This window comes from Pediculus humanus, genomic scaffold, assembly GCF_000006295.1.
Source record: "Pediculus humanus corporis 1103172108281 genomic scaffold, whole genome shotgun sequence".
In the NCBI taxonomy this organism is placed as follows: Eukaryota; Metazoa; Arthropoda; class Insecta; order Psocodea; family Pediculidae; genus Pediculus; species Pediculus humanus.
Window position 1 is genome coordinate 655,383 of NW_002987850.1, and position 19,141 is coordinate 674,523.

Here is a 19,141-nt window from a genome sequence, read left to right on the forward strand (position 1 = left end):
TTTTGGAATTTTCTTAACAAAATGCCGGGATTTAAAATGGGGGGATCGTTATTATTTTAATAATTCGACAGTAGCGACGGTCGGTACCCGTTGTAAAAAAAAAAAAAAATTTTTTTTTAAAGATAAAAAGAGAAAAAGAAAATTTTAATGATTATTCGAGTGAACCGAACCGATAACTTTCCATAAAACTGGAAATTTTTTAATGAGTTCTTATCAGTGAAAATTATATCAACAATGATAACCACAAAACAAATTCCGGTAGTTATTATTTTGTTTTTTTTTTTTTTAATTAAAAATTTTCCAACACATTCTCGAATACTTTTCTTTTCTTTTTTAACTATCCTTCCGCATTAATTTTTTGGGCTTATTATCATTATAAAACCAGAATATCCCGATTTGATCTAATTCAATATCACCAGTCCCCTTTTTTTTTTCCTCTTTTTGTCCTCATGTTTTCCTTGAAAAAAAGCGATCGGAGCAAGGGGCGTTTTCCCAAATAAAAAAAAAAAAAACCCGTTTGACAAAACTGTAGTTCCTAGTTTATTTTTACTAAAAGTCATTAGAAATAATGTCCTTGATGTTTGTTAACCTTTTGACAAAGTTGTTTCATTTTTTTCTGGCGGTGTAGAAAGTAACATTCGTATGCGCCCTTTTGGGTTTTGCCGCGTCAGTTCCGGTTGTCAAAGAAGGAAAATCAGAACAAAACAGTTTGGATTATCAAGTCGATCCACAATTTCTTAACTATCACTTGCAACAATTGCTTCTTGATCAAAATCAACATGTGAGTCATCAAGCTGCTGCCCATCAACAAGCAGCCGCTCAACAAATTGCTGCTCAACAAGCTGCCGCTCAGCAAGCTGCTGTCCAACAAGCTGCCGCTCAACATGCTGCTGCTCATCAAGCTGCTGCTCAACAAGTTGCCGCTCATCAAGCTGCCGCCCAACAAGCGGCCGCACAAGCAGCCGCTCAACAAGCGGCCGTTCAACAAGCCATTGCTCAACAAACGGCTCTTCATCAATCTACCGTTCACCAAGCATCCACTCAACAAGCCGTAGCTCAACAAACCGTCGGTCAACAAACGGGTCTTCATCAATCTGCCGTACAACCACAATCTCAATCCCAATCCCAACAACACGGTTCCCTTTCATCCCCTCAATACTCTCAACAAGATCAACAGTATCAACTTCAGCTTCAAAGTCAATACCAAGAACAATTACAACAACAAATCCAACAACAACTTCAACAACAACTTCAAGCCCAATACCAACAACAACTTCAACAACAACTCCAAGCTCAACATTATCAAACTCAATTGGATACGAAATCATCAACCGCCCAAGTAAGTTTTAATTACAACAACAACAAATAATAATAATAATAATAATTAAACAACCTCGCGATTGTTTTCTTTCTTTCTCTTTCATCTTTAATTCTAATATGCTTATTCATCTTATAAAAAAAAAAAAATTATGCAATGGCTTTTATGAAAGGATTACGTAATATTAATACGGTTACTAGTGAACAACAAATAAAAGAGAGCAAAATAACTTGTTTTCACTTCTAATGCATCGAAGCGGTTAAACATCGAAATTGGAATTGATAAAAAAAAAAAATTGATTTTATGCTCCCCCTCCCCCCCCCCTTTCTCCTTTCTGTTAAATTGCCAGTTTCATGTTTTTTCATTAACTTTATAGTCCCAATTTCGAAACTAAAAAATTTCGTCAAAAAAAAAAAAACATAACAATTTCTCTTTTTACATATTTTTTTTTTTTTTCAATAATTAAAACAATCACGAATTATTATTATTATTATTATTATTATTATTATTATAACGCACGATTCTATAAATTTTCTTTTTCTTTTTTTTTAGCCTCCACAAAGCAATAGTTTAACATCGAGCGTGTATCAAGATCCAACAGTTCAATATCAACCATCTACCCTTCCCCAATCTGCTGTTTCGCAATATCACGACGCTGCTGCTTATCAGTCTGCCGGTCAATATCAAACCCCAGCTCCACAACAACATTACCACCAATCTTCAAGTTCTCAATACGAAGCCGCCGTTCCACAACAATATCAAACTCCGAGCCCGCAATATCAATCCGCATCTCCGCAACAATACGAACTCCCAACATCGGCTCCACACTATCAAACAACATCTTCTGCTCAACAATATGAATTGGCAACTGGTGCCCTACAACAACAACAACAACAACAACAACAATACCAAGTGCCATCAGCTGCTCAATACCAATCCCCGTCGGTAGCTGCTCAATATCAATCCCCGTCGGTAGCTGCTCAATATCAAGTTCCAACGACAGTATCTCCACAATACCACGTATCAACAGGTCCAGAATATACCGAACCATCATCTCAACACCAATACCACGTTTCTTCTTCTTCTTCTCCACAACACCATCAACAATCCGAAACGTCTTCTGCTGCACAACAACAAAAGAATTTAGTCGGAGTTGCTTATTCTTCTGCTGTTGACGCATCAAAAACTCATTTCACCGGATACGGTATTAAATATTCATTTTAGATTTTCCTTCTTTTTTTTTCTCCCGACTAAATTATGAAGACTGTGTGTAAATCGAGAAGGCTTTTTTTTTTTTTAGTTTTTAATTAATATAAAATTATTTTCATTTTTTTTAATAAAAAATTCTCATTCTATTTTCTATTAGAATTCAATCCTTCTTTATCCAGCGAAATTAAATACCACCCACGTCAACAACAAACAAACAAACAAACAAACAAACAAAATAAATTAATAATGAATAAATCAACCTGACAAAAAAAAAAAAAAAAAAATTAAATAATAATGGAAAATTTAATATATATCCGGAACAATCGTGCCTGAAAATTTTTACAAGAGTATAAATTACAAGAAACGAGACACTCTCTAAACATCCTTGAGACCAAAAAAAGAAAAAAATTAAGGAAATGAATACGAAAACGCACACACGCACACACGCACCACAAATCCTTCGAGCATTTTTCCCATAACCTATAATCCCCCCGTTCAAAACTCGTCGAATCCTCCCCCACCCCCCCTCCCATCATCATTTGAGATCTTTATGGACTCTTCCAACGTTGTCAAATTACGAAACCTTCCAATTTTACTCTCCAAATCATTCAAACCAATCGCAAAATTTACAGGAAATCGATATTGAATCATTAATAAACGTTACGCACACACCCACCCCCCTCGCTATTAATAATAATGATAATAATTCACCCGAAAGGTATTTGAAAAAGAAAAAAATGATATAGAATCAAAACTTTGGTGTTGTGTGTGTCATAGTGCCACGCCCATTTCCTTTTTAGCACTCAAAAAAGTATTATTATTATTATTATTAATTGCAAAATAATATAAATTAACTTAACCGCGATAGTACATAATAATAATAATAAAAAAAATTCCCACGATTCGTGTGCCATAATAATAATAATAATAATAATAATATAAATTATTTAATTTTATGCAAAAAAATTTATATGACATGGGAACCTTTCGATACGAAAACAACATATCCATTAATTCATTAATAATAATGATAATGCTCGACTTTTTTCTAAATAATATAATAATAATAATAATGATTCAAACAATTGTTTAATAACAATAAAAAACAATTTATTATTAAAAATATACTACAAAATTTATTTTTCTACGCTAATATACACTAACATGGATATTTAAATGCATTCGTATTATTGCAATCGGGAAAAACATTTTCTCTCTCTCTCTTATCACTCTTATCATTATCATCACGTATATAATATTAAATCGGCGTCATTTTTTGTAATAAAAATAGAAAAAAATAGAAATTTCGGCGGTGATTATTCACTGACTGACTGACTGACTAATTTATGACTAAATGGAAAAAAAAATTCGTTACGTGTGTTTCTCTCTCTCTCTCTCTCTCTCTCTCTCTCCCAATAAAATCATAAAATATTTTTTTCATAACTTTATATAAAACGTTACGTTAATATAATGAAAGGGTTCGATATTTTACGCTTCTCGTGAATTACTCAACGATATACGAACGACGCTCTTACAAAATCGAACGTGTGACGTAATAGGAACGTTTTTTTTTAAGGGAACGAAAGAAAGAGAGAGAGAGAGAGGAAAGGCAGGTGGCAACGGAAGTACAAGGTTTTTTTTTAAAAATCGATTCATCTTTCGATTGCACGCTTCACTTTCCCAATCGATCGATGAATCGATCTATCGGTATATCGATCCAATACTAGTTCCTTGCATTTATTTCCAAGGTTTAAACTATCTCGAGACCGCACACGCACGAACGCAAACACGCCCTAAATTTTTTTTCCTTCTCTCTCTCTCTCTCTCTCTCTCCCCTACCCGTTACTCTCACAAAAAAAAAGAAAGAAAATCTTTCCTGATTGATTGAAGGTCAACAACGTCAAAAGACATTCGCCGTCACCGTCACCGTCACCGACGCCATCGATATTTGTGATTTTTTACGTATAAAATTTTAAAAATGGATGACATGACACACAATTACCCTCCACCCCCCCCCCCGTTCTGTTCTATCGCAATGGCGAACGATGAATCAGAACGAGAAGAAATAAAAAAAGAAAATGAAATAAAAACCTTAAATTCCTGATTTGTATCAACCTAATGATCGATTTGTTTTTGATAGTCCAATATGACCCGTGCCTGATTTTGTCCGCTTTCGTAGGCTCCGTGAACGGTTGAAAAATAATTCATATGAGTACATTCTCCCGCCAATAAAATTGTAGGTTTCTATAAAGAAAAAGAGACAGAAAAAATTAGCCGCCATTTTTTTTTTTTTTTTTTGGCAAATCTGTTGATTTTTTCTCTCTCTCTCTCTTCTTTGTCTATCCGTTTTAGAACCTCCCCCCAAGCTAAACCTAATTAATAATAATAATAATACACATATGTAATTTTCTACTCCCTTTTACTTCAGGGTTTTTTTTTCCACATTGTCAAGTTCGTCGGTCATTCCACTTGCAATTCCAGGTTCGTACCCCCCAAGCTAAATAATAAATTTATTCAAGGTTTTTTTTTTTTTAGGGTAATTGAATAATCATTATTAACTTTCTAAATATCTTTTCGCCCCACCCCACCCCCTTTTTTTCTCCAGTTTCTTTGATTCGACTTTTAATTTATATGTAAATATTATCATTATTTAATTAATCATCGTGAGTAGTGAAAAACCTTATTCACGTTTTTTTTTTTTTTTTTTTTAAGGATCGTTTCCGATCTTTATCCAATATGATACGTAACGTAACATTGCGTTAACATTGAAAATATTCATTTTACCTTGTGAGTTGTGCCTGATTTCGACACCGCCGCCGCCGCCCCCGCCCCCGCCCCCGCCACCACCGTCGTGTACACGGGCTGAGCTAAATTAGATCCGTTTATTTTAGGCTCGTCACATTTCACGGTTATGTGACTGTATCCACCTCTTACGTATTCGTTTGACCACCAAGTCGATCTTTAACGAAACGAAAAAAAGAATGAATGAATGAATGAATGAATGACTGATCGATCGTTCTAATGATAATTGTTTATACCTGATGACTTTTTTAGGGTGCGGAACGTCCGTCCTGTTGCAAAATTTTCTCAATATATCCGTCGCGTCTCTCCCGATTTCTTCTTCCGTCAATCGTTCGACGATTTTCGCTCCTTCTCCTCCGATCCAACCCAACAGAACGGGTTTGTCTTTGATGATGACGTCGAAACCCGTCACGTATTTACCCCAATGTTTCCCTCTCTCTCCCTCCGACTCAACACTCTGAGACCAAACCAATTGAAAACCTTTCACACCCGAATCCCACCATTTTTTCTCGTATATTAAAAATATTTTGTCGAGGACTCCGAAATCTAATAATTCGATCGCCTGAAAGGTAAAATAAGGGAAAACTTTTTTTAAAAGGGATTTTATTATTATTATTATTATTTTTTTCCTTTCCGTCGCAAACGTTAATGTAATAAAACGATGATGGAAAATCTTATATAAAATATAATATAAACGTTTACTTACCTCGGATAAATAATTCGGTAATGGCGGATAAAACATTGTTTTATAATTTAATTTCAAATACCCTAACGAACAAGTAACAATAACGTGTTGTGCGTAAAAAGTCAAACCGTTTTTACATGTTATTTTTACATTATTATTATTATTATTATTATATTGTCTATCATTGTACGGAGTAATATTTGAGCGTTTCGTTTTATTGTCTTCGGAAACCCAATCGATACGTTGAACGGGAGTTTCGTAAACGATAGAATTTTCCGGAAGGCTATTGATTAAAACGTCGATCAGAGAGGAATAACCTTTTTTAAAATTAACGTAATCCTTTCCGCCGCAAAATTTAAAAAGGCCCCAAGCTTTCGCCGATAAATTGTGCAAATCCGAACAAGAATTATCGATTAATTGAAATCTCGTGTGCCAATCCAACAAATCCCTTTTTATCTCTTTTACCTTAACCGAATCTTCCGCACAATGTTCATTTAGATACTCATTAAATTTAGTCATAAGTTCATTACCGATGGAATTATGATAATTTTCATCGAATCCCATTGACGACACATTGTAGTAGTAATTTTCACAATTTTCCAATATATTTTTTATGACGTCATCGATTTCTCGAACGAGTGATTCATCAATCGTTTCGCCATTTTCTCTCAGGTACAATCCTTCTCCCTCTCCCGAGTGTTCTTCCGTCAACAAACGATTTTCCTCGCATATTTTAAATACTTTATTTTTTTCCCCGTGTATCCATTGTGCTCCCAATTCCAAATGATAATCCTCCATTTGCACGGAACGTATTCTTCCCCCGGGAACGGATTGTGCTTCCAAAACGATCAAGTCGGTTATCCCGTTTTCGCGAAGGTAATTCGCCGCGGCTAATCCACTTATTCCAGCTCCAACTATAACAACCTGATAATTTTTCGGTAATTTGGATTTTTTCCTGCGAAATAAAACAAAAAAAAAAAAAAAAATTGTCCGTTTTCATTTTTTAATATGTCGACCATATTGCGCCTTATGCAAAAAAAAAAACAAACCCATCTATCTATTTAGAATTTGAAAAGAAAGACAAATTAACTACAAAAAAAAAAAAAAACAAAAAGTAATATTATAAAATATTTAAAAAAGAATCAAAATTATACCAATAATACAAAACAATACATTTCCCAACAGATAAAAAAAAAAAAACAAGGTACAAGGTTTCTCTCCCATTTCCCACTCCCTTTAAAAACTTATATATTTTGGTTCTTACTTACAACATATACATTTTTTTTTTTTTGTTTTTTTTTTTTTAGTACAAAAAATAATTCAAACTGGATAATATTGAATCCATCTCATTTTTTTTTTTTTTTTTTTTTTTTTACTGATGTATTTCAAAAGTAGGTTTCTTTATCCTAAACAAAACAAAAGATTTCATGTCATCATGTTTCAACACATGACTCACATTGTGATTGTTTTTTTTTTTTAACAAGTACTAATTTAAAACAAAATTAAAAAAATAAAAAAAATTTTCAACTGTTAAAATGTCGCCCAATAAAATTTAATAGATATGACTTACATTATCACTGGAAGTATCCTGTTAGCTTCCCTTCGTCCAGCATCTACTGCTCCATGAACTGTTGAAAAATAATTATCGTGAGAAGCTTCACCTCCGAATAAAAGAATCTATAATGATAAAACAATTTTTTTTAAGCTTTTCCTTATCTAAATAATTTACAAAGGTATTAAAATTTAAAAAAAACCAACGGGTAATCCTTCAACGTTGCACACTGGTTCTGCTAAATCACGTGCTTTTACATCCGCTTCCTCCGTTTTCATTAATCTACAACTGTATGATCCTCTAAAATGAGAATCCTGATACCATTTCGATGTCAAACAAACTTGAATGGATGATATGGTAAATGTCGAACCCAAAAATTTTTCAAACAGGTAGTTAAATCCTTCAATGAGTTCTTTCGTGGGTAAAGTTTCCATATGTCGAGCAGCTTCACCGAGTATAAAACCTCTCAATATGGAACTTTTTTTATTTATCGGATGAAAACATATTACACCAGATAACCATCCAGTGTTGTCATTTTTTCTTTCTTCTTCTGACCATAAGAATCCAAAACCGGTCACGTCTTCTGCCCACCAAGGATGTGAAAATTTTAAAAATATTTTATCCACAGTTCCGAATCCCAAATTCTAAAAAAAATGATTATTAAATTAAATTTTTATGTTTTGATACTTTTTAAAAATGATGTACGAGACTTACCTCAATGCAAAGTTGTTTTTTTAATGGTAATGCTGGTGAAAATAATTTAGTACTCTTTTCTTTTAAAACACCTAAAGAACAAGTTAGCAAAATGTGATCTGTAGAGTACATTGATCCATCTGTACAAGTAACTAAAACATTTGGAACATTTTTATCGCATTCTTTGTTCCATTTGATAAATTTAACTTCTTTATTAAATAAAACTTTTTCTTCGACAGGATACTGTTTTGAAACACCAGGAATGTTTCCCTGAAACAATCCAACATAAGTTTTTCATAAAGTTTTATTTCATTTAAAAAAAACAAATTCACTAACCGATAGAATATTAAACAAGGCGCTAAAGCGATTATTTTTCCATGTAATTCCTTGATTACCAGGACAATCCCAATATTCTAATTGTCCTCTCAATGAAGTTTCATGCCATGAATGCGAACCATCTAAACCATTTTGCCATTTTTCAAAATAATTAACAAATTTTTGACACAAGCTATCGTTAATATTATATTTTTTTTTCAAATCTTCAATAATTTTATTGAATCTAAAAAAAAAAATTATTACTTCATTAGTAATTTTAATTTCAAAATTAAAAATAATTATCAAAAGGCATGAAATTAAAATTTTATTATCCGTCGTAATAATATTTTGTGATAAAAAAAAAACATACTCTGTATTAAAATAATCTCCGACTGATTCGTTAAGAACTGTTTCGTCTAAATTTTTATCACTGATGTGAATAATTTTATGAAAAGCTGAAACTAATGCTGTGCTAATCTCCTTATTTATTTTATGACCCGAATGATCATAAAAAGTTGTCATATCTAATTTTAGGGTATTATTTTTGTCTGTGAGATCATACTTATCAGCCAATTCGAAAACAGAATTATTATGTTCGCCATGAATCCATTCTGCTCCTATTTCAATTGTTTCTTTTCCTAAAATGCAATATGGAAACTTTGAATTGTCGTCATGACATAAGTTTTCGCATTACTTAAAAGTTTTAATTTATGACAAATTTTTTTAAAAAAAAACTTTTACCTAAAAATGATGTGTGCACTCTGCCTCCAATTCTACAACCAGCTTCTAATATTCGAAAATTACTAAATCCATTTTCGAGTAATCTTACCGCAGCAGCTATACCTGATGCACCTGCACCAACTATTAATAGTTTAAAATTTTCCATAATTAACTGATTTTAAAAAAAAAACTTTCTCTCACACGTCAATATATATATATATACATTTTAAACACGTGAAAAATTTCAAATTAAAAATTATGATATTAATTTATTTTTTAATAAAAAAATATTTATCGAATTCTTCATATCTAAAGGGAATATCACATGTGATAATAATATATTACTACTTTTTATTACCTACAGTTGAAAAATTGTATAATAAATTCTTTTTTTTTTTTTCTCGTTAAATTTAATCACAAAATTTTTAATAAACTCTATTACTTTTCCTATAAAAAATTACTTTTTTTCAAAAATTATTAACATTTTAATTTTAAAATAAAAAAATCGGTTATAAGTCGTTTCACTACTTTTTTTTTTTAACGCGAAATAAATTTTTTTAAGTTGGCAATACGGAAATCAAAAAAAAAAAAAAAAAAAAAAAAAAAAAGTGTTCTGCTGGCATAAAAACAAATTTTGATTACGTATTATGTTTATTTATTTTATTAACTTGTAATATTTTTAATTAAAATAAATAAATATAATTCATGAAATAATAAATTAATTATTACAACTAATTATAATGCTTAACTCCAGGTTGGTCATTTTATTAAATTCTATATTTTATGAACTCTCCCTGAAGATTTTTCATAAAAACATTTTTTGATATGTCACTCTGAGTAATTCTAATAATAGAAAATGTTCAAAAACACAAACCTGATATGAATATAAATTTTTAGAAGGAATGTTGTACCAAATCCTGAATTGGAAACACTCAGAGCAAAAGCACTTTTGGAAACATCATCGGAAACAACAGAATGGATATTACACTTGATTAAAAAAACATCATCAATTCATGCAGGTTTTTTATTTGAGGATTTGAAAACCTTACAAAATTTATGTTTGTACATAAGTGAAACACCCAATAAAATAACAAATGCAGGTTGGGAAAGTTTAGGTTATCATTTAGGACTTAGCATTAGCTTGCTCAAGGTTAATCATATTTTCCGTTAATTAACTTTATTACATTTTGAATACTTTTATTATTATTATTATTATTATTATTTATTGCTCAGGTAATCAATCACAATAATTTCAGTAAAGAAGATCCTTGTTTTAATGTTTTATTAGCATATGTTCAATATGAGAAAGCATCGATTGGAAATATACTAAAAGCATTACATACAATGGGAAGACTTGACGTTTTAAGCAGGATAAAAAATTCGATAAACAGTAAGAAAAAAAAAAAAAAAAAAAAAAAAATTATGTACTTCTTTATTCGCATTAAAAACAATAATAATAATAATTATTATAAAATATTCTTTTTCTTATTTCTTCAGCATTAGCAGACATCATATTACAATGTAATAATATGAACATAAATAATAGTGTTATCGATGACACAAGTGATTACGAATCACTTCCAACATCCGAAGGTAAAATTTTCTACATGGATTTACTCGAGTGTGAGTGAGAATCTTTCATGTAAATTTTTTTGTTTACATTTTAAACAGGTTGCAGCGCGAGTTACGACAGTTCATTTGCTTATTCCGAAACGGAATCCATGATAAAACCTAAATTAATACCTCCGGCTCCATTCATTTTTCAAAATTTAAAACACAATTTGGATGACGTCACGCAAAAAATACAACAAGCCGTTCACGATTCGGAATCGTTCGACTCGTTGTCGAATGTCAACGAATCTAATGGCGTCGTCGTGGAAAAATATAAAATTTTAAATCATAACGATTCGGAAAATAATTTTATGAAATTCATTAAAGAAAGATTGGATAAATCGACCCGCATCATTAATAATAATAATAAAAATAATAATAATAATGATAATAATTACAAACCGCCACCGAGAAAAAAAGTAATACTAATGAATGATGATAATAATAATATAAAACGGAAATTTATTTATTTTTTATTTCAACTCACGTTTGTTTGTTTGTTTGTTTGTGTTGTAGAAATACGCATTGAAAATATTTTTAACATTTGCACAAGATGGCGAACATTACGCAGCGGAAATAGCAAAAAAATTAAGAAATAATAAAAAAAAAGATGGCGACGACGACGACGACGACGACGACGATTCGCAAATCGGTGTACTTATTTTATCAGAACACGTGGAATTAGTTACATCGGATCCGCAAATTTTCATCGAGGGATCTTTTCATCAGGTAAAAGAAAAATGAAAAAAAAAAGAATTTTTATTTATTTATTTATTATAAATTTTATTATTATTATTATTATTATTATTTTCCCTCAATTTTTTATTTATTTTTCAGGTCGATTACGTTTGTCCGATAATAACGCCCGAATATTACAAATTAATAACGAGAAAAGAAAAAATGATGACGTCATTAGAAATGGAAAAATTTAACAACAATAATCATTTGGATGCGTGTTTCGTACAATACATTTACCGACTTATGAACACTCATTTCGTTGCAAACGATTGTCTTAACGAAAAAATAAGGTGCATCATACCTGAAAAAACATTTTCCAACTTTTCCATTCGTCGTTTTTTACTAACGAATCCAATATTCGGATCCTGGTTTAATTACAACGACATCGATGACGTCGCCAAATTATTATTAAAAGGAGTCCGGGAAAAAAAAATAAAATCTCATTCGTTTTAAATTTTAAAAAATTTTTTCCCGCCTTTTTTTTCGTCCCCCCCCCTGCCTCCCCCCACTTCACTTCCTACACTCACTCGCGCCTAACGGAAGTTAATTGCATTAGGGCGATCGATCGATAACGATTAAATCATTTCCGGTTATGATTATTTTAATTCGTACATCGATTATACGATATCGTTTCCGTACCTGAAAACCTCATAGAGAGAAAGAGAGAGCGAGAAAAGAACGCAGGTTTTCTTCTTCTTATCATCATCATCATCATCATCAAAATTATTTAAAAATAATAATAATAATAATAACTTACTTTATATATATATATATATAGTTGATTTACCTCCACCGTGTTTTCTGCTTTGCGGGGCGGGCGCGGGCGGGTCGGACAATGACGTAGTACTATCATCATCATCATCATCATCATCGTTGTAGTTTGTAAGTTTATGCTTGAATCACAGTCGTCGGATTACAAAAAAAAAAACATTTTCTGTTCGAACGTGACGTGACGTGACGTAATTAGATAAGTAAGTAAACGATCGCCGATATAGTTTTCCTCTTTTGTCATCATCGGATCCGGCGTGAACGTTTTTCCTTTTGTGCGACGTTCGGCTCCAGCCGTGTAAAGCGTTCGCGTGAAAATTTTTTACGCACAAAACGCACAACGTGCGAACGACGAACGAATCATTCGTGCAAAAAGTTTTCCCGGAAAATTTTTTTTGTCCTCCTTCTTTCTCTCTTACACACTCACCGCGATTCACTTTTTCATCTTCTTCTTCCTGCTTCCCCTTTCTTCCTTCTTTTTTCTTCTTCCTTTCTTCCTTCTTCTTTTTGAATGTCTTTTTTTTTTACTACGGGTCGATTGCAAAAAAAATATTTACAAAAGCGAAATGAATTCGCGTTCAGTTTTTCTTTTCTTTTTAAATCTAATATTGCACGATAAGAATTTTCGCGTTTTTTTTTTGAACGCCTTTTTAAAAAATTCGTTTCGTTGCACTTGAAATCACGTCGACCCGTTCGTACGTTCGTTTCCGTGTTCATCCGATTCCGCTCGGAATTTTCCTTTTTTTTTTGTTTTTTTTTTTTTTTTTTTTTCTATTTTCTTCTTTTTCTTCTTCTTCTTCTTCTGACATAATTTTTTTATTTTCATTCCTTTTGCTGATGACTTTCGTGATGATTTTGATCTTTCCCGTGTTTGACTCTGTTTGTACCACCATCTTGATCCAATAATGTGTTCGACGTTGATCTCGGTACGAGTACGACCGTGCCGTCGGCGGATTGTTGAAGGCTGTACTCGTACGGGGAATATTGATTTCCCTCGGGATCTCTCAACGCTTGAAAAACGTGTCTGTAAAGTTGACTAAATTTTTCTTTTACTCTCAAACGTTCGGCGACCATGTAATCCCTTTCCCTGAGCAGACGATGTTTTCTATCTCTCATTTGTTTAACTTCGTCCGCGAGCGATATTATTTGATCGAGTTTTCTTTTCCTACAATTTTGCGCTGCTACCTGCGTGACATATGTAAAGTTTTTTTTTTTTTTTTTCTTAATTGAATTCTTTTCTCTCGCCATTTTTATTTATTTACAGTATCATCTAATATTTCTCTCACCTTGTTTTTACCCCTTCTCCTTATATCTCTTATAAGTGATAATTGAGCTTCGCTAAGATCGTATTTGGACAAACGTTCGTTGAATTCGTCCATTGGAAGATTAACGATTTCTTCTACCGGCATGGGAATGTTCATTGCGTTGGCTCGTTTTTCATCTCTCGTCAAGTGATCCTCTTCGGATTTACGTCCCCTAGAATTTGTTTTTTCTCTGTGTGACGGTCTCGCCGCCATGGACACGCTTCCTTCCGCGTGTAGAGGATACGTGTGATTATGATGAATGTGTTCCAAAGATCTCGCACCTGAAAATTAAATCGAACGTGAATCTTGACTCATTTTGGGGGGAGGGAGGGAGTATGCGACGGACGGTAACACCCACCCGTTTGATGATGGCGTATAAAATCAAGACTACAACTATATTTCACTTCCGGCATTTTATTTCCGCAAGACGGCTCTACCGTATTGTTAAATCCGGGAGGCACAATGGCTTCGGCTCCTGTTTCAACGTATTCGTATTTGACGGGAGCCGGTGTTGGCGTTGCCGTCGGTAATAGTGTGAGAGCTCTGTGAGGAGGCAACGTCGAACCTGAACAAAAAAATAATAATAATAATAATTCACGCGGAATGTAAAATAAATATAAAAGGAACGTTCCTCTCTATTCCTTCGGGAATAACTTACCCGTGGTCGCGTTTCCTTGTTCTTGAAAATACCTTTTACCAAACATGTGATGCTTTTTTTGTGCCACCGGAGGTATGTGACCGTCGGGAGTGGCAGATTGCGGACCTGTATTACCTAAAAGTGGTCTCCCCGTGTAACTGTAGTCGAACGGTCTAAATTTACTGCCATTGATAATAATAATAATAATATGGATTACGACGAGCCCTTAATTAAAAAATTTTTCTAAAGAAAAACATTCATTCGCACGCGCACTCACCTTCCGTGGTAATCAACGTTTCCGTAATGATCACCCGTGTTGTGTCCAGAATCTGAACCCGTTTCCATCCATTCCCCATCGGAGAGGGAAGGAACTCTTTCGGATCCCATCGAACTCACCGCGCTGTCGCTCGAAGCGTCCAATCTTTCTTCCGTGTGACCCACTGGGGGTCCTCCGGTTGTTGTTCCATTATGTGAACTGTTGCTTTCGAGCATTCTCATCGGGTACATGCCTGAAAAATAAGACAAAATAATTACACTCGCTCACGAGTTTTCCAGTCCAGCCATTATAAAAGAAAATTCTGGAAAATTCATCACTTCCGTTATCGGCGTAAAGAAATTCCCAGAATTTCCCTCAAACCTAATTTTTTTTTTTACAAACAACAAACAAACAATTTTTAATTTTTAGGTCAATTTAATAATGTCCCCGATTCGAGAATTTATTTTTTCGGGCCTTTCTAGAAAATTCCACCGGGGTGAGAATGGGGGAAGTGAAGCAGGAAGAAAGAGGAATCATTACGACGATTTTTCCGTCGGAACCCGGAAAATCTTTTCATTTCACCGTACCTGAACGACAACAAACAAAAAAAAAAAAATAATTTTCTCGTCGTTTGCACGGAAAACAAACATAACAAACAACCGTCACGCTAATCGGATTCAATGCGATTCATTTAATTTAATCGATTTTTTTTTTTTTTTTTTTCAATTACTCGAAACGATTTTCGAGTCCATATTCGAGTCGTCGTCGTCCGTCGATTACACGCATTTTAAAATCAAATTTAATAACTATTTCCGGTTCTTCGATCTTCAATATTTTTTTTTTTTTTTTTTTACCGACCGACGGATAATGGAGGAGTATAAATCATTCGTGAGACGAAAGAAACAACAAAAAGAAAAAAAAATTATTTTAAAAAACAAAATTACTTCTGCTTTTTTTCAACCGTTGTTGTTGTTGTTGTCGATGACGTCGTTGTTGAACTTTTCTAATTTTTCCATTTTCCTTTTTTCTACTCATCCTCGTTATCATTTTTCAATCGTTATCATCGTTAACAATTTTGCTTCAAACGTTTTCCCATTTACAATTCGTAATTTCGCGGTTGTCGAAGTTGTTTGTTTTTCGTTAAAGACATTTGAAAATAAAAGCGTCACGTGATCGCGAATTCGCCTCGTAATTATTATTATTATTACATCCACAAATTTAAAAGTTTTTCTTTTTTGAATTTTCTTTTATACACGACGCGCTTTTGACGAAACAAAACGTCCCACAAACGGATACGCGCACACACAAAACCCGAAGGGGGGGACCGGGAGAGGAAAAGGAGAGAGAAAGAGAGAGAAAGATAGAGGGAAGAGTTTAAAAAAAAAAAAAGAAAAAAACAACCGAACGACGATACGATTGAGACGAATATTACTGACGAATAAATGATGCGATTGCATTCGTAAGCATCATCACTCACTTGCAAAGCCTGCAACAACGACAAAAACAACAACAACAACAACGTTCGACACATATGGGACAAGGTCAACGATTGTTCTAAACTCGTATACGTAAACAAAAAAAAAACACATTTTTAACAAACTAATGAAAATATTAATATAAATCGTTTACGATTCATATTAATCGCCATTTTAATCGTTTCGATATTTATTCGATATTTTTTGACTTAATAACGGAAACGGAATCGAACCGGAAACGAATAAAAATTTCGTTGTTTTTCACATCCTCCCCCGTTTCCTCCCACCTCTAAAGCCGGAGCATAATAATAATAATAATAATGCCGCGTGACCAATGCGATCCTCCTCGTTCCTTTCTAAAAGAAACCGGAAACTAACAAACTATTCATTAATAATTTTTTTTTTTTTTTTGTGTCTTACCTTCCGTCATGGCCATGTCCATCAATTGTAAATCTTCGTCGTTCAATATGGAGGATAAAAATCCTTCGGTCGTTTGATTCATTTCAGAAGTCGAATTCTAAATAAAATAAAAAAAATAAAAAAAAAAAATGAAAGAAAAAAACCGTTGCCGTCAGTCATAATAATCGGCCATCGTAAACGCCGACATTATTATTATTATTATTATTATTATTATTATTATTATTATTATTATTATTATTATCATTATTAATTAAATAGTTAAAAAAAAAAAAAAATTTTTTTATTTTTTTCCCCGACGGTATTTTAATTTAATTTTTCATTAATAATAATAATAATAATAATAATAATAATAATAATAATAATAAAGCCAACGGCCATAGCGTGCTGGTCACACCGGTTCCCGTACGATCACCGAAGTTAAGCAGCATCGGGCGTGGTGCAAACTTGGATGGGTGACCGTTTGAGAACGCCACGTGCTGTTGGCTTAAAAGAGCAAAAAAAAATGAGAACAAGACAAAGTAAGAACCAAAAAACAAATCTTGTTCTACTGTCGACCTGAGGCAGCTCGACGAGAACGTGAATTTCACTGCTTCTGACCCTGGCCACTCCAAAGATGTTAGTCACCGGAGCCCAGTTCAGGAGACAAATCGTTCCCATCGAAAAAGACGGACTCAGGAAGACCTTCAAGAATTGATGTGGTGCTATCTTATAATAAGTGGCACCACCGAAATTCGAGTATTTGTCCCTAAGGAATCGGGTAGAAACCTCGGATAAATACTTAAAAACTCCGACAAGTAGCCTTGTCGTGTTTAATGGTGGATAATAATAATAATAATAATAATAATAATAATAATAATAATAATAATAATAATAATAATACGAGAAAATGGTAAAAAAAAAAATAAATAAAAAAGCAGGAATTTTTTTAATTGATTGCAAAAATTTTAAAAGAAAAAGAATCGTTTTCGCACAAGTGAGAGAGAGAATTAATCTAACTACCAAAATGTCTCCTCGTAGGTACGTACCTGATAGTACATCAAATCGTGAGGATTTTCCATTTTGAAAACGGAACTACCATCCGATATAGGTTCGCTGCTGTTTGTCAAATTCATTGAAGTCGCCACAGCCGAACCCAAATTCGAAGAGCTCCCTAGAAAAAAAAAATAGAAAAAATCAAAATTAACATCGTCACCCCTCCCCCCACCCCGTTCTCCTCATGATGATGATAATAATAATTCATTTGTGGTCGGGATGGAAAATAATCAGGAAAACCTGAATCGATTTAAATTAATTGTAAAAAGAGGAATTATAATGACTCCATCTTCACGCATGCAATCATTTTGATTAATTATCATCATCATTATTATTATTATTTTAATAGAAAAGTTAAGGAAAGGGGATAATGATGATAATAATAATACTTAAACAATCAATCGCCATTCGTAAAAAGGAGGGGAAAATCAATAATGGACACAAGAATTCCAATCACGTTATCGATAACAAACAACGGCAACGTGACGATAACGATGATGATAATAATAATAATAATAATAATAATAATAATCATGGATTCGCATTTTATATAAAATTAAATTTCTACTTTTTTTTTGCGAAAGTTCTTATCATTTTGCTCTCTCTCTCTCTTGTTTCCCGTAGCAAAGTTCCAAGAGGAAGAATTGCATGAAACACAAAAGCGCGAGATAAAATGACGTAAATTAAATATGGCGTCGCGTCGGGATCTTTAAGGGATTTTCTGCGGGATCGTCATCGACTACAAACTCTCGAAATTTCCATAGTTGATGCTTACAATCCTAATGGTTGATTCGAAATCATTATTATTACGTCACGATTTATATAAAAAAAAATCAAATAATCATTTTGTTTAATTGGTCGCTTTTCGAAAATTATTATTATTATTATTATTATTATTATTATTATTATTATTATTATTATTATTATTATTATTATTATTATTATTTAAAATATATGCGATCTTTTCCGGATGCGATTTTCTACGGTTGCACACCACGGATTCGATTATATGCATTCGAAACCGTAAGGGAGAGAGAGAGTGAGAGAGAGAGAAAGAAGCGACATTAAATTTTAATTAAAGAGAGAATAGAATAAAAACGTCACAGCGAGAGCCAGGTGCGATGATAATAATAATTAAACGATAATCAATTTAAAATTCAGGTTTTTTTTTTTTTTTTAGGAAAACTTTCTACGTTTTACGTACCCATCGTCGTGCTGCTGTTGTTGTACGGACCGGATCCGTTTAAATCACCAACGGGTGGTGCAAGGGTCGCATTATGTATGAGAACCCCTCGTCCGTCGTGCGAATAATTATGACCATTATAATTTCCGTGGTGATGATGATGATGATGATGGTGGTGCGAGTGTGAATGATGTGCGAACGGATGATGAACGCCAACTCCCTCCTGTCCCGGAAGACTTAGGAGATTGGCTAAATCTTGCCAACGTTGTTCCATGCTCATGGTTCGAACAAAAGGCATCCGACCCTAGAATAAAAAAAAAATAAAAAAATGAAATGGGGGGGTTAAAAACTTTCTAATTACAATCTTTGCAACAAAAAATAATAATAATAATATAATAAAGAGATCTCTCTCTCTCTCTCTCT

At 33.0% G+C, this 19,141-nt stretch overlaps 4 protein-coding genes across 4 annotated transcripts in view; 1 reads left to right on the forward strand and 3 right to left on the reverse strand.

Annotated features, from left to right (window-relative positions):
- Positions 1-4,642: 4,642 nt before the first annotated feature.
- On the reverse strand, positions 4,643-6,812 carry Phum_PHUM512540 (Putrescine oxidase, putative; the record flags this gene model as incomplete). The annotated part of the gene is made up of 5 exons (XM_002431064.1): positions 4,643-4,771; positions 4,971-5,024; positions 5,375-5,486; positions 5,566-5,891; positions 6,036-6,812. The coding sequence occupies 5 exons, from the start codon at positions 6,810-6,812 to the stop codon at positions 4,643-4,645; spliced, it is 1,398 nt and encodes a 465-aa protein (XP_002431109.1).
- Positions 6,813-7,580: 768 nt separating this feature from the next.
- Phum_PHUM512550 (Peroxisomal N1-acetyl-spermine/spermidine oxidase precursor, putative) lies at positions 7,581-9,460 on the reverse strand (the record flags this gene model as incomplete). The annotated part of the gene is made up of 6 exons (XM_002431065.1): positions 7,581-7,691; positions 7,773-8,210; positions 8,281-8,529; positions 8,596-8,818; positions 8,945-9,212; positions 9,316-9,460. The coding sequence occupies 6 exons, from the start codon at positions 9,458-9,460 to the stop codon at positions 7,581-7,583; spliced, it is 1,434 nt and encodes a 477-aa protein (XP_002431110.1).
- A 574-nt stretch (positions 9,461-10,034) lies between these two features.
- Phum_PHUM512560 (uncharacterized protein) lies at positions 10,035-12,487 on the forward strand (the record flags this gene model as incomplete). Its single annotated transcript, XM_002431066.1, has 8 exons — positions 10,035-10,048; positions 10,192-10,444; positions 10,528-10,684; positions 10,792-10,887; positions 10,966-11,324; positions 11,422-11,634; positions 11,743-12,060; positions 12,422-12,487. 8 exons carry the CDS (start codon positions 10,035-10,037, stop codon positions 12,485-12,487), a joined length of 1,476 nt encoding a protein of 491 aa, XP_002431111.1.
- Positions 12,488-13,233: 746 nt separating this feature from the next.
- The window catches only part of Phum_PHUM512570 (uncharacterized protein), a gene marked incomplete at both ends in the record, with an annotated part of 6,986 nt that continues 1,078 nt past the window's right edge, over positions 13,234-19,141 (reverse strand). Inside the window, 8 exons of the mRNA XM_002431067.1 lie at positions 13,234-13,596; positions 13,698-13,996; positions 14,074-14,280; positions 14,374-14,534; positions 14,630-14,861; positions 16,504-16,600; positions 17,529-17,653; positions 18,740-19,022. Of these exons, the coding sequence (XP_002431112.1) occupies positions 13,234-13,596; positions 13,698-13,996; positions 14,074-14,280; positions 14,374-14,534; positions 14,630-14,861; positions 16,504-16,600; positions 17,529-17,653; positions 18,740-19,022 (1,767 nt within the window). The remainder of the gene's footprint in view (positions 13,597-13,697; positions 13,997-14,073; positions 14,281-14,373; positions 14,535-14,629; positions 14,862-16,503; positions 16,601-17,528; positions 17,654-18,739; positions 19,023-19,141) is intronic.